The sequence below is a fragment of the Pygoscelis adeliae genome, unplaced genomic scaffold (genome assembly GCF_000699105.1).
Source record: "Pygoscelis adeliae isolate BGI_AS28 unplaced genomic scaffold, ASM69910v1 Scaffold347, whole genome shotgun sequence".
NCBI lineage: Eukaryota > Metazoa > Chordata > Aves > Sphenisciformes > Spheniscidae > Pygoscelis > Pygoscelis adeliae.
In genome coordinates this window covers 648-13972 of record NW_008825158.1, presented here as the reverse complement: position 1 = coordinate 13972, position 13325 = coordinate 648, and the positions used below count along the sequence as shown (strand labels likewise).

The following is a 13325-nucleotide window of genomic DNA, read 5'->3' as shown; positions in this document are numbered from 1 at the left end:
ATCCAACCCTTTATTTGTCTTGATGCAGGTTGCCAGAGGTACTGCAGCTGCCAGTACAGCTGTCACCCTGAAATCTTGCCTATTTGGCAGCTTGAACATCTCATCAGCCTTAGTCCGAATAACCAACAGGCTAAATCTGTTCTCCTTGCCATCTAGCGAGTTGATGATCAAACATACCTCACGATATTTGCAGTCCCATCTCCTTTCAGTTTAATGTTGACCTCTGGCATTTTGGGCTTCATTGATAGATTTTTCCAAGCACTGCAAGTAGAATTTTACGTCATTGTTTTTCATCCCCACAGGTTCTCCAATACCACCATCTCAGTCTCCACAGTCACATTTGATGGGAGCAAGGTTGCAGAGTGCTCCTACTCTCACAGATATTTACCAAAACAAGCAGAAGCTCAGAAAGCAGCATTCAGACCCAATATGTCCATCCTATGCTGGGTATGGATACAGTCATTCTCCACAACCAAGCAGGCCAGGTAGCTTGGGAACGTCACCTACCAAACATATGGGATCGTCACCTAGGAGTTCAGACTGGCTGTTCAAAAATCCATTACCAACGATCATTGGCTCTCCTACTAAGGTTTGTTAAGTTTGCCACTGTCAGTAAAATGTGAAGTGATAACACACTGCCTGAAACAATTCCCAAGAATATTTTGGGGTTCTAACCTTGGTTTTTGTGTGTTCTTGGTCTTGATTCCTAAAGGCAACAGCTCCTTTCAAAATACCTAAAACTCAAGCGTCCTCAAACTTGCTGGCCCTGGCTAATCGCCAGGGCTCGGCAGATACCCCGTTGCAGCCTAAAGACATCACTGACCCAAGGGATTTCACGCACTTCCACTCGACCCAAGGAGGTGAAAAGCAGGCAGGAGAACAGCACAGTAAAACTACATTCGGCAGGTAGGCATTGTAGTATTTATAAGCTGTGAAGTTGGGTAGGTAACTTGGCAGAAGAATGTACATTGCACACAGCAACTTGGAGGGGAAGAGCATGCAAAAAGTGAGCTGTGAGGAGATGCTGAGGTTTGGTGAATACAACAGAAACATTTTGTACTGTGTATAAATATAGCATGGACTTCCTGGAGCACTTTGTGTTGCTGTCTAGTTCCCTTTTGTTTTGATTATCTGAATATGGAATTTCATTGCTTCTGTGACAGTTTTTGCTTGAAAATCTACATGCAAAATTTGCAATATGAATTTTTAAGAGAAAAAGGTCTCTTTATGGTTAGCTCTATTTCAGTACGTCCATGATGAACAGCAAGATTTCAAAATTTTCTGTATTTTTGTTGAAGAATTCTCTATAATAAATACCAAGAATCTGAAAGTCAGCCTTAGTTGCAAGTTAGATGGGAAGATCTTACTGAAGAACTTTGTTGTGAATTCATACATTTTTCTGTCTAGATCTGTTAGTACTGGGAAGCTATCAGATCAACAGGTAAAGACTACCCTTGGTGGCCAGTTATATCAAGGCAGTACAGACAGCCTAAATACAGAGCGACCAATGGATACAGGTAAGGAACAGATTGATACATCCAAGCTGTCTATGTGCTAGGGGTTTTATGGAGTGCCAACTAGATACAGTTCTGCTTCCAACTTCGATAATTGGTTCTGTCAATTTTTAGCCTCAGTACAGAAGGGGATATGTTCCATTTCTTCAGCATAGCTTTAAAAATAACTGAGACAGGAAAATATCTATTTCTGTGCTAAACACAGAAATATCTCAACTGCCTATACTCGCTAGAGGGGTTTGGGGTTTTTTTATTTGGTTTTATTTTTAATACAACATTTGTGGCTGTTTCATTTCCTAATTCCATCTTGTTTTCCTATGAAGCCAGTTTATGTAATTCTGGGTCATTTTTCTCCTCTTCCCTCCCCCAGCTTGTCCCTTGCCCCAAGCGGTCACCAGGAGTTCTCACCTTGTTTTTGAGCAGATGGAAGGAGTTCTGCAGGCAGGGCTGGTCTTTTAGCCTCCAGACCTGTCGTGGTCTGCCTTTAGAATTTTTCTGTTGTATCTTTTGCTGCAGGACTGGTGTCCTCAGGCTCTCAGAGCCTCTCTTGCTCTTTTCTAGGCGAGGGTAGAGTGGAGAGAGATGGAAGATAAAAAGATAGATGAAGACTGCCTCTTGACTCTCTTTGTATACCGCCAAGGCTGTCCACTCAGCTTGTTGTATTTGCTGTCAGAACTTCTAACTAGTCCAAGTCTTGGATCTACATCAAAGCATGTTGTGCTGCAGTGCTCCAATTTGCTGCATGTAATTACTTTCTGGTATGATTATATGTAATAGGGACTAACTTGCTGCAATTTTCTCTTCCAGCTCCAGCAGGGGCCTATGGAATTGCAATGGCACCTCCTTCCATGGGAGGCGGGGCAAGTTCTCGGGCTGTCATGTTTACTGTTGGGTCCCCTCCAAGCAGCGCCACCCCTCCTACCTGCACCCATATGGTCCTCAGAACAAGAACCACCTCAGGTAAGACATTTCTGACAACTGTGGACTGTCCTCAAACACAGTATTTAGGCTTGCCTACTTCTTGGGCCAGTAACCTGCTTACTGCCTTGCACAGTAGGTCCTCTAGGCCATACAGTAAAAGTGCTCTGTAAAGTAGAGATTAATATCAGGCAACTTCTGCCTTTTCTCTCCTAAAGAGAGGGCCAGAGGCACGGATTTACAATACAGCGGTGTGTAACCTCCTGCGTACACAGCTTTACTCCACTGCAGGGAGCATAATAGATCTCTGTGACAAAAGTGGAGAGGAAAAGTTAGATTTCTGATTCTGCATTTTTGCCTGCTGCTGTGCATTGTACCAGAAACGGCACACAAGAGGTGTGAGCTGACTGCATTTCGGCATGTGTCGGCTATGTTGGCAGATGTCAAAGATGTCAAGGTAAAGGCCTTCATCTGCTCAGGATGAGCAGGAGTCTGCAGCAGTGTGCTTTTGTGAACTACAGCACAACCTTTGGTCTGTACTGTTGGGCTGTCTGCCTTGGAATCCTTGTCAGCCATTTCCCAGAATCTGTGTTATAAAAAGTCACTGTTCATTAAGGTGTAGCTTTTGCATTCTCTACAGAGTGATGCAAGGAACAATGAGGAGAGCCTCCCAAGAGTGAATCTGATGACTACTGATTTGTCATTTGCTATCATCTGCAGCCTCAGTGCTGCGAGATGGAACAACCTATTAGACTGAATGTGTGTGTTATTTTTCTTGTAGTTGGATCAAACAGTTCTGGAGGGTCTCTCTGCTCCACTAGTGGCCGTGTATATATGGGCTCTCCTCCTGGTATTTATATGGGTTCTTCTCCTCCGGGAGCCGAGGCAGCTCCGAGTCTGAAGTACATGCCTTATGGTACTTCGCCTCCCAGCTTAGAGGGCTTTATCACTTTTGAAGCTCCTGAATTGCCTGAGGAAACTTTAATGGAGGTATAAAAAAATAATTTAATGTTTTATAATGTATAATGCTGCTAAAACAGAGACATGGTAAAAATAGGACTGCTCAGTGCACTTCGTAGTTTCCTCTTCACTGTCTCACATACTCCTTTTTAAGATCTTGAAAATACTCCTGTATCAATTGTGGCCAATTTCTTTTTGGTAGTTACTCCTGGCATTTCATGTATTTCAATAGGTAACCAAAGGAACATGACTGCTTTTGTTCACTAGAGCCTTCCAAAGAGGCCTCTGTTTTAATGCCAAGTCTCTGGACGTGGGTGCTGACAGTAGCAATGTCCCTCTGGGCATTGTTGTTAACTGCTTCTTCACAGTCAGTGGATAACATTAAATCTTACTTGTGGGAAGAGTGTCCTATATTTTTTAAAATGTGTGGAGGAGTGACACTTTAAAAACACAAATTGGGGTGGTCTTTCACCAGAATGCTATCCTTGGACTGTAAATTTCTCAAGGCAGATTGCTGTTCTGTCTTCTCATTCGCATCTCGCTGGAAGGTGTTTGGATCCCTATTGAATCTGTATGTTGTAACATGAATGTTTGACAGTATGCTGTATTCTTCCCACAGATAGAGTTTAAAATATGTTTAGACCTGTATTACTAATGAAAAGATTATAAATACTGCTAAGATATGTTTGATTAGTTTTGAAGGCTAATTTTTTTTTTTAGCAGAGACTATGCATGTAGTATCCGTTTTAGTCACCAAGAAGCAGTGAGTTCTTAGCTCCAATTGAAATTGTTTAGTTTAAATTGTAAAGTTTGGCAACAGCCACCTTTTAACACAGTATAATTCTAGATCTAAGTGTAAATTAGAGTGAAGTATATAAGTATGCAGCTGTAGATCAGTTCTCTTGTAGGTATCAAGTCTGTTATATAATAAAAGCCAAATGTTCCTCCTGGCTTCTCATACAAGTGCCGAGCATACTTTTGGGTTGCTGATAATATAATAACAAGTAATATATCCCACTTGTGATTCCTTCAGTTGCTCAGGTTTCAACAAACATAGAACTCCATGTCCCAACTCCTTTGGCTTTGTTGAAAAGACTCTCAAGTATAAGCTACAGTATCTTGAAATCATTAACAAAGAGAACAAGTTAATATCTCTTGATTTGTTTGGACCCCTTTGGTTCTGTTGTCCATAGTGCTGGCTCTGCTACAATGTGATTTCTGCATAGAATTGACATACCAAGAAATCCTCAAATTATTAACAAGAATTTTAAGTATACTTAAAGCCTTATGGCTTATAATGGTTAAATTGTTGTCATCTTTCCCTCTGACAGAGAGAACATACAGATACACTGCGTCATCTAAACATGATGCTGACATTTACAGAATGTGTTCTGGATCTGACAGCAGTACGAGGAGGAAACCCAGACCTGTGTACTTCTGCGGTATCGCTGTACCAAATCCAAGAGAGCATAGTTGTTGATCAGATCAGCCAGCTAAGCAAAGAATGGGGGTAAGTATGCGGTCAAATAGTATCAAGAGAATTAGTGAATATTGAATACATCAAAAATGTGTTTGAACTATGCCCTTTTTGTTCGGAGTGATTGTTTTACTGTATAGAATCTTTTATAGGGATACGTTTTTAACAACTGAGGACAGATCAGAAAGAGCAAAGGATAGAGCGACATTTGCTAGCAGACAAATAAAAGGACACTGTTTAATGGCCTGCCACATAAGTTGGGGAAGGTGGTGAGGAGTTCAGGCTCGAGTGCAGCATAGCATTTCTAAGCCTGGAAATTTGTGTACCGGCTTCTGTCAGATCTGGGCCCTCTTCTGTTCCTGTTGGCCAGGCTGAAGCGGTAGCACTGAGGTGAAGGTTGGGAAAGCAGGAAGGAGTGTCCAAATTTGACTTTTTTTCAGTGGAACCAATCAGCCCTAATACAAAATCAGAAACAATGAGAAATAATAGAAATTTGGAGTGGTGGGAAAGGGCAGTTCCACTTCCTGCCTTCTTCGTGGGGGGGGGAGAAAAAAAAAAAAACAAAACCAAAAAAACCCCCACAAAAACCTGCAAAGTGTTTGCTTTTCACAACTGAGAATGCCAGGGGCATAGGAAATGATGCTGCGGGAAAAGTACATCCAGTTGCTTGTGCTAAGACATTGACCTCAGGCCATCAGTCACCACAAATAAGTGTTCCTTTTTAAAATGCCTACATTAAAGCAGTTTGCATTTGCTGCTGCAGCCACTAGATGAGCAGATGTACTCTCAACTCGTGACAGAGTGTTTGTGAAGGGAAGGGAGGGGTGGCGTTGCATTTTAAACATCTGTCTGCCTTTGCTGCTGCTGCTGGGGCCTGTGTAGAGTTGTGATTAAAAAGTGCTGTCTGCCCATGGCTTGAATGTGTTCAAGAAAGGTGTTTTGCTACATAATTACTTCTTTTTTCCCCCCCTCCCTAGACAAGTAGAGCAGCTGGTGTTGTATATGAAAGCTGCCCAGTTACTAGCATCTTCTCTGCATCTTGCCAAAGCACAGGTCAAATCGGGGAAACTGAACCCATCCACTGCTGTTAAGCAAGGTAGATGCAACATAATCTAATTTGCTTTGCTTGTGAATTTTCTTTGCTGATACATCACTCAAAAAGCTTAAGTTGCAACATTCATTTGTTTTCTTCTGTACAAGAGAATTGTAGGTATGTACAATTGCACAATTCTGATAGTAAACAAAGATACAGCTAGAAACTGTTAAGAAATGGGCAGTCATTAACTTTAAATGGAAATTATTTGATATATACTTAATTCATAGAAGTGGCAGAGTAAATAAACATTAAAAGCACAAGTTTAAACAGATTGACTTTGCTAGTGCTGGGAAAAGCTGAACTTAGGCTGTGTCGTTTGGTTGGCTTTTGTTGTTTGGGTTTTTTTAATTTCTTCTTACCTTTCTTCCAGTTGTGAAAAGCCTCAATGAGAGATACAAATTCTGTATCGGCATGTGCAAGAAATTGACGGAAAAGTTGAATCGTTTCTTTTCAGACAAGCAAAGGTTCATTGACGAAATCAACAGTGTAACTGCTGAGAAACTCATCTACAGCTGTGCTGTAGAAATGGTAAGTCACTCCTTTTACCTAAATGAGAGGACACAGAGATGAATTGCTTCCTTTTCTCACATATCTCTTCTACATAACCAAAAAATAGAATGTGTGTTTCCAGAATTCTGTTCATGGTAATTTTTGTTAGTCTTTCACTCTCTTTCCTGCCCTGCCTTAACTGTGGCTAAAGTTCCTGGCAGATGCTGCTCCTCAGGGACATTTCCCCTACATCAGCACATTTGGTACATAAACACTAGGAAATGAACTCCTAAGCCACATAGCCCCGTGTGCTGAAGCCTCATCCAGTAAGGCTTACTGGAGCATAGAAGCAACAGAAGGAGCTTCATCAATCTACCAGGTCAATTTGAAGAACATCAGCCTGTCCATACAAAGCAAAAATGGTAGCAAACGTGGAAGATTTTTCATGTAATTGATAAACTTCCTGTCTGCCGTGGAGCAGATGCAGTAACCGTACAGGAAACTTAACTGCTTTTTTTGATGAGAGGGAAGTCTTTTTAACATAGGTGTCACACAAAAGATACTGGCAAATGCTGTGCTTAACCCTGATAGTGGTGTAGTCATGCACAATTAATTTGTCGTCTTTACGAGAGAATGTAGGTATAAGAACAAGCATATTTATTCATATGTTGTTGTAACACATGTAAACACAAAAGATCAAAAAGTGCTTTTCTAGCTTGTATGTGCAGAATATTCTTAGTTAATACAGCACAGGTGCTATATTCTCTCAGACTTCGTTTTGTTGTCTTACAGTTATAAAACCAGATCGGCTAAATTAAGGCTGAAAAATAGTTTCTTAATGACACTTACATATCATTCATTTTTAATTTTTCATTTCATTACTTGCCTAATGCAGTTTATGTAACTGAATCTCCTTGAATGATTCCAGGTACAGTCAGCAGCTCTGGATGAGATGTTTCAGCAAACTGAAGATATTACATATCGATACCACAAAGCAGCCTTGCTGCTGGAAGGACTGACTAAAATACTGCAAGACCCTGCAGATATAGAAAATGTACACAAGTGTAAGTTTATATTGAATAATGAAAATATTGAAAATTACATGGAATTAACGCATTGTAAAGTAACACTGAAGTCATTACCTGTTTTTTACCTTTCTCTGTTTCCAGATAAATCTAGCATCGAGCGAAGGCTTTCCGCACTTTGCTATAGCACAGTGGCTGTATACGAGCAGTAGGAATATCCCGAGGACCAGATGGTGTGAACATAAGGGACCACATCAGTGATACTGCCCTTTTTTCACTACAGCTTAATTGTTGTCCTTGTTCTGCCCCACGTGGAAGATGATTCTTACATTTCTGTGGTGACTACCAAAGAAACAGCAGCATATTCAAAGAGGAGAAATTCCAAAAGTACACTTGCCTTACCGATCCAGCAGCTCCTTTTTCTTCCTAGCAACGGAATTTAAAAGAATCTCTCTTCACATTTCAAACTGATCCTTGTACGTGTGCTTTGAACTTGAATGATCAGGGTTTGTTTTTTTATTTTCCTCATGAGGTTTATAGAGAGTGGATCCTTCTGCATCAGGTACAAAAAGACATTTCCCTCAGAAGACTCCCTCTGAAGTTTGTGAAAAAAATGTTTAAGTTGTCAGTAAAATGTGGCAGAGTGAATTTGGGAAACCCTAACCATGTGCAAGTGCTGTTCGAAGCTTTCGGGGCTAAGCTGGCTTGTATCGGAGCTCACATGTTGTAAACATGGCTCAGCTTGTCATATGAAGGGATGGTGAGAAAGAGCTCTTTTACATGGGGGAAAGATGGTAATGGAAGAAATTGTGCTCCATCTGTGCAAAATCCCCAGTGGGTTTTCAGCTGATGTGGATACAGTTTGATGATCTTCTTCCAAAATATTTTGTTTTGCACTAATTTACTAAAGCAACTGTATATTCATTTTTGAAGAACTATATAAAAAAGAGAAAGAAGGCACAATGGACTTGGCTGAATCTCATTTCAGTGTACATAAAATTCTTTTCAGAATTTCAAATGTAGCTTCTAGAAGACTTTCAAACAAACTGTAAAAACTTGTATTCACGTGAACCTTTCCATTTTATACCTATTTGTCTAATACTTGAGTAACTACTGCTCTGGACTCTCTCCGTAATAGCAATGTTGAGTTGCTGGTTGTTTGCTTTTTATATAGATTTGGTTGCATCTTTTGTTGTGCATGCGATACGTGCATTAATGCCTGCAGTCTTTAGGGGTGTAATGACAGTTCTCTGTAGTTTGTTTCTTGGGCAGTATTACTATAAATACTGTAAACTGAAAGGTTCTGCAAGGAACCATGCAAAAACAGAAAATAATGTTGGGGTTTGAGATGCTGATAAATTGATGTAGAATATCTACATACAGTGTGTGAAAAATCAGGATTATTTTGTGTGCATTTTGGGGGAGAGGTGGGAAGCTTCATTTAGCCTTATAGGCATTATCATTTCAAGCATCCCATGAGATCATCAGGACAGCAATTTGCGAAGTATTTAGGCAGATCAGATTCTCTGGAAATGGTTCCTATACTTTATTTTGGGGACTTTTTTTTGTTACTCAACTGCTTGAATACTTGAATAAACCATTCTCCAGGACAAAATTGTTTTAATCCTCTTAAAACACAGTGGTCTGAACTATTTGATGAAGTTGTACAGGGCTTACACATCAAAATATTGTTTCAGTGTTCGGATAACCATGTGTTTCCTTTACTTTGACAGAGTAATGTACTTTTTAGCTTATTTATCTGTATGAAATTCCAGCAGTTAATTTGGAAGTGTTTGTTTATATAATGTTTGTATTTTTAGGTCTTTAATACGGTGTTTCTACCTCTCCTTTGTAATTGCATGCATTATTCTTGAAACTAGGTAATAACTCACTGAACTGTTGCGTAATAGCCTTTTTATTATGGCCTGTATAAATGTATATTAAAGTAAAATAAATGCTGACACTAGAAGTGTTTCTATGGTAAAACCAAGTTTGCGTGTCTCTCTAACCAAAGGCCAACGGTGTTAACTTCAAAGAAATGGTCTGTACTTGGCTGGTTAAACCAGTTGCTGAATGTTCCCTGCTTGGGTCAAGAGATGCTCGCCTCAGCAGTTGGACGTGCCACCAGGGCAGGATGGGGCAACTCGCTTGAGTTCGTTATCTCTGGATAGCTCTGGCACAAAGTGTCCCCGAGTTTGTTTTCACTTGCTTTAGGAAAACAATTTACCCTGTTTTGTTTTGTTTTTTTAAACTTGGATTTGAAAACAAATATGGTAAGCAGGTTCCTGGGTAACAGCTGTATGTTCTTTCAGCAAGGTGCCTCTAGCAAAGAGGAGCTGGGCTGCCAAAACAGCATGTGCAGAGCTAATTGACAAAAACTGGCAGTAAGTTACAATTTCTATCCAAACTTTATGAAAAACAGGCTTTGTCCACCTTGTAGCTAGTATCTTCTCCCCAGCTGAGGTGTGCTGTGGTAGCTGGTGTGTGGCTGTTGTATTTCTTAGTTGTACTATCAAGTTTTTCCCAATTTATTATTTAAAAAAAACCCTACACTTGTAACTGGCACATAACGATAAAAGAGGATGAGGGAAGGAGTGAGCGGGGAATGCTAATGATATGTCTGAACATGAATCTAGGAACAAAGCAAAAGCCTTAATGCACAAATCTAGGAGATAGGCTGCTTTTCCCAGGAACTCACTGGTTTTTGTTGTTTTTTTTTTTTTCCTCAGGATTCAAGCTCGTTCTCCTTCCACTTTTGCCAGCAAGACTACAGCTGCACAAACAGGAGGAGAAGAAAAGGGCTATTCTTGTTTGCTGCTCTCAGGAGGAGGAGACCAATGTTCATGGCCTGTCTTTCTGCATAAACTCATTCCACAAAGATCCTGAAGCTGTCCTCTGTCTTAAGCTCTCTGCACTGAACAGCAGGTGCTTGTTTCTACCAAATACTTTGTTCAGCCTTTTGAAAGATAGAACTTGAAAGGAGATATTTGATGTGCTGCTTTTCTAGTTCAGCTCTCTAGCATCTACTCAAGAGCACCATGTTCCATACTTGTTCCACTCTCTCCATAGTGTATAATGTTGACTGAGGAATCTAAAACGCGTTTTGATTCTGACACTTGCTGCTTTTTATAAGCAGAAAGCGGAACTCTCAGCCCTTCCTCTGATACGGAGAACGAAATCTAGTTAATTTAACTTGCAACTAAGGAACTACGAATTATTCTGAGACATTTTTCAGCTGAGAGGTGTAAGTTGTTCCTGGGACTCACTAGGTTCTGCATAGTTCTTGCTGCTTTCTCGTACAGCAATGTCCGGGTATTACTATTGTCACCTCTGGGTTCAGAGGCAGTAACTGTTGTGATCCACTGGTGTCGCAGCACTGTGCAGTGCACAGCCCAGCTGCACCGAAAAGGGAAGCTTGCTTTTTCGTCTAGAGCAAGAAAAGCTGGATACTGCTGCTTTCAAAGCTTGTTGAGGCTTTGAAATTGAGATAGGCTGGCTTGTGACCCACCTCCTTTTTGACTCCTGCTTCCTCTCCTATTTTTTGTGTGTTTTTTTTTTAAATTTTGATCCTTTGACTTTTTTTGTCTGCTCAGATCTCTGCTTGCCGCTATCTTTTGACTGTCCAGGATGCCTTTTAAGTCTTTAAGCAAATCTCCTTTTATCCTGAACTTCCCTGTCCAACCTGAGCCATAGCCCTGTCTGGCTTTTTAGTAAGTGCCCACGTAGCTCCTCCTTTCTGTAGATCAGTGCAGTACAGCTCAGTAACCCCTCTCTTGAGGTCTCTAAGTCAGCTGGAGCCCAATCTAACGAAGTCTTGGCACTGCTTCTTCGGACAAACACCTTTTCAATAGGCTTTTGTATGTGGCAGGCTCCCCCCTCCTCTTGGGCTGAAGCAAACTAAATTCCAGTGGTGCTGTTGAGTCTTGTTGCAGTCTTTGTGCCAATCATTTTCATTGTTTCTTTGTGTCGCTTTCCCATTTTCCATGGCCCCAGCTATGTCTACAATGCAGCCCACAGACCATGGCTCTGTACTACACAGTATCTTGTTCTTGCAAATGTGAGATCAGCCACAGCTTTCAAAACAAGTGATGCCATAAATGAACTGAGCTGCATTTATTCGTGTAGGTTCCTTAAAACCTCTCCCTGTTGTTAATCTTCTGTACCCGCTTTTATGATTGAGTGCTGTATGGGCTTCTGTATCTGCCCATATTCTTGTGCCGCTGGCCGGATTGTGTGAGTTTTAGAAAACACTTGGAGCTCTAGACTAGGTAAACATTTAAGCAGAAATTGGAGATCGTCAGCCTAGCTAAAAACTTGAAGTTCTGTGACTGTGGTTTGAGAGTGAAAAAAACGTTTTATTGATTAGCTGTGTTATTTGGTGGACTCTTGAAACCAAATACTGCACAGCTTATCTTCTAAACCAAAGTCCTCCTTCCCCAGGCTCTGCTGCATGCTTTTGGGAGCGGGGCAAGGAACAGCACAAAGGCATGCTCCTCAGGCCCAGCGCAGGGCAGGAGCCTGTCTCATCGTGGTGCCTTGCTATAATTGACTCCAAGAGGGGAGCGAGAGCAAGGGGCTGTGAGGAATGGAGGGGAGAGGGCAGTCTGCTCAATAAAACATCTCCTGCTGCTGTAAGTATAGCCCTGGGGATTAGAGCACCCCCAGCACTGCTTACCTCCCGATTCCTCTGGAGTTCAATTACTTTCCCATAAATAGTTCCCTTCTTTATTGTTTCTTAGTGACCGAATAAAAATAGAAAATACTGTCAGCTCCTAGGCGTGGGGAGCACGCTGCAGACCATGCGTTTCATCGGGTGCTGTCTGGGGTAATTTCCATCTCACTCGAGATCCCCCGCTTCCCTGAAATCTGCGTGTCTCGCCCAGCTGCTCCAGGGAGACTCAACTGGTATTTTGCAACACTTAAAACGCCCTCAGCCTTGTTTCCCGTCCGTAATTGGCTAAAAGATGTCCCTGAGAAGGACCAAAAGGGACCCTCTCCCAGGATGCAGCCACGCTGCCGCTGTCTCATTTCTGCGAATACCAAGGAGCCTTAAGACCAGGTGTTCTGCGGAAGCGTGGCGCAGTACCAGCCTGCTGGCCGCTGGGACGAACTGGGAGCTGGGACGTTTGCATGCCGTGTGTGACACCAAGCACAAGAAGCACTGCTGTGGCATGAAAACCCTCGGGCTGAAGGGTGAGAATTTTACAGGCTCTGGAGAATGGCCACTCTGGAAAACGTAGGTAAATCACCATCTCCCTGCTCCTGCAGACATCCCTCGGTGGGTGCGCTGCCTGCAGAGGATGCAGTGCAGCACTGTTTCCCCAGGCACAATGTAATCACGCTGAGAGCTCAAAGACACTTACTCTGATTGCAGTAGCATTGACTCCTTATCTAATTGTCCTTGGACCTCCAGACAGCACGGTGCCTGGACAGAGCTCCAACCTGCCCTGCCTGCAAGGATGCTAACAGGATCAGGGAGAGCGGGTTTGCAGCAGGTAATGCTCCTGCGAGGGAAGTCCCCGCTTCTCCTACCTGCGTCGTCTTGAATGCAAACCCAGCTCCTTTTCATGTACCACGGTGCAAGGGCTCTGTCAAGCCGAGCCTGTTTTTCTTTCACATGTTGCCTCCTGCATGCAAGTATTGGCAGTTGCTCGTCATTCTTTTCCACGGCAGACTGTTTACGGCTGAGATTTGTGCAATAGCTTGTGAAATGTTCATGTGCTGGCTGAGCCCCAGCCCGCGAGTTGTTAGCAAAGCCAACTGACTTCACGAAAGCCAAGCTTTGTGTTTGGGGGGAGTCGTGGCTCGGGCGCAGCCTGCTGAGCTAAAGGGCACCCCCCAGCCTC

At 42.2% G+C, this 13325-nt stretch overlaps 1 protein-coding gene across 1 annotated transcript in view; it reads left to right on the top strand.

Moving 5' to 3' along the window:
- The window catches only part of ULK2 (unc-51 like autophagy activating kinase 2), a 39450-nt gene extending 29985 nt beyond the window's left edge, over window positions 1–9465 (top strand). Inside the window, exons 18-27 of the mRNA XM_009328625.1 lie at window positions 303–589; window positions 713–906; window positions 1408–1517; window positions 2322–2474; window positions 3214–3422; window positions 4724–4902; window positions 5847–5965; window positions 6336–6493; window positions 7383–7518; window positions 7624–9465. Of these exons, the coding sequence (XP_009326900.1) occupies window positions 303–589; window positions 713–906; window positions 1408–1517; window positions 2322–2474; window positions 3214–3422; window positions 4724–4902; window positions 5847–5965; window positions 6336–6493; window positions 7383–7518; window positions 7624–7691 (1613 nt within the window). The 3' untranslated portion in view covers window positions 7692–9465. The remainder of the gene's footprint in view (window positions 1–302; window positions 590–712; window positions 907–1407; window positions 1518–2321; window positions 2475–3213; window positions 3423–4723; window positions 4903–5846; window positions 5966–6335; window positions 6494–7382; window positions 7519–7623) is intronic.
- The last annotated feature ends 3860 nt before the right edge of the window (window positions 9466–13325 follow it).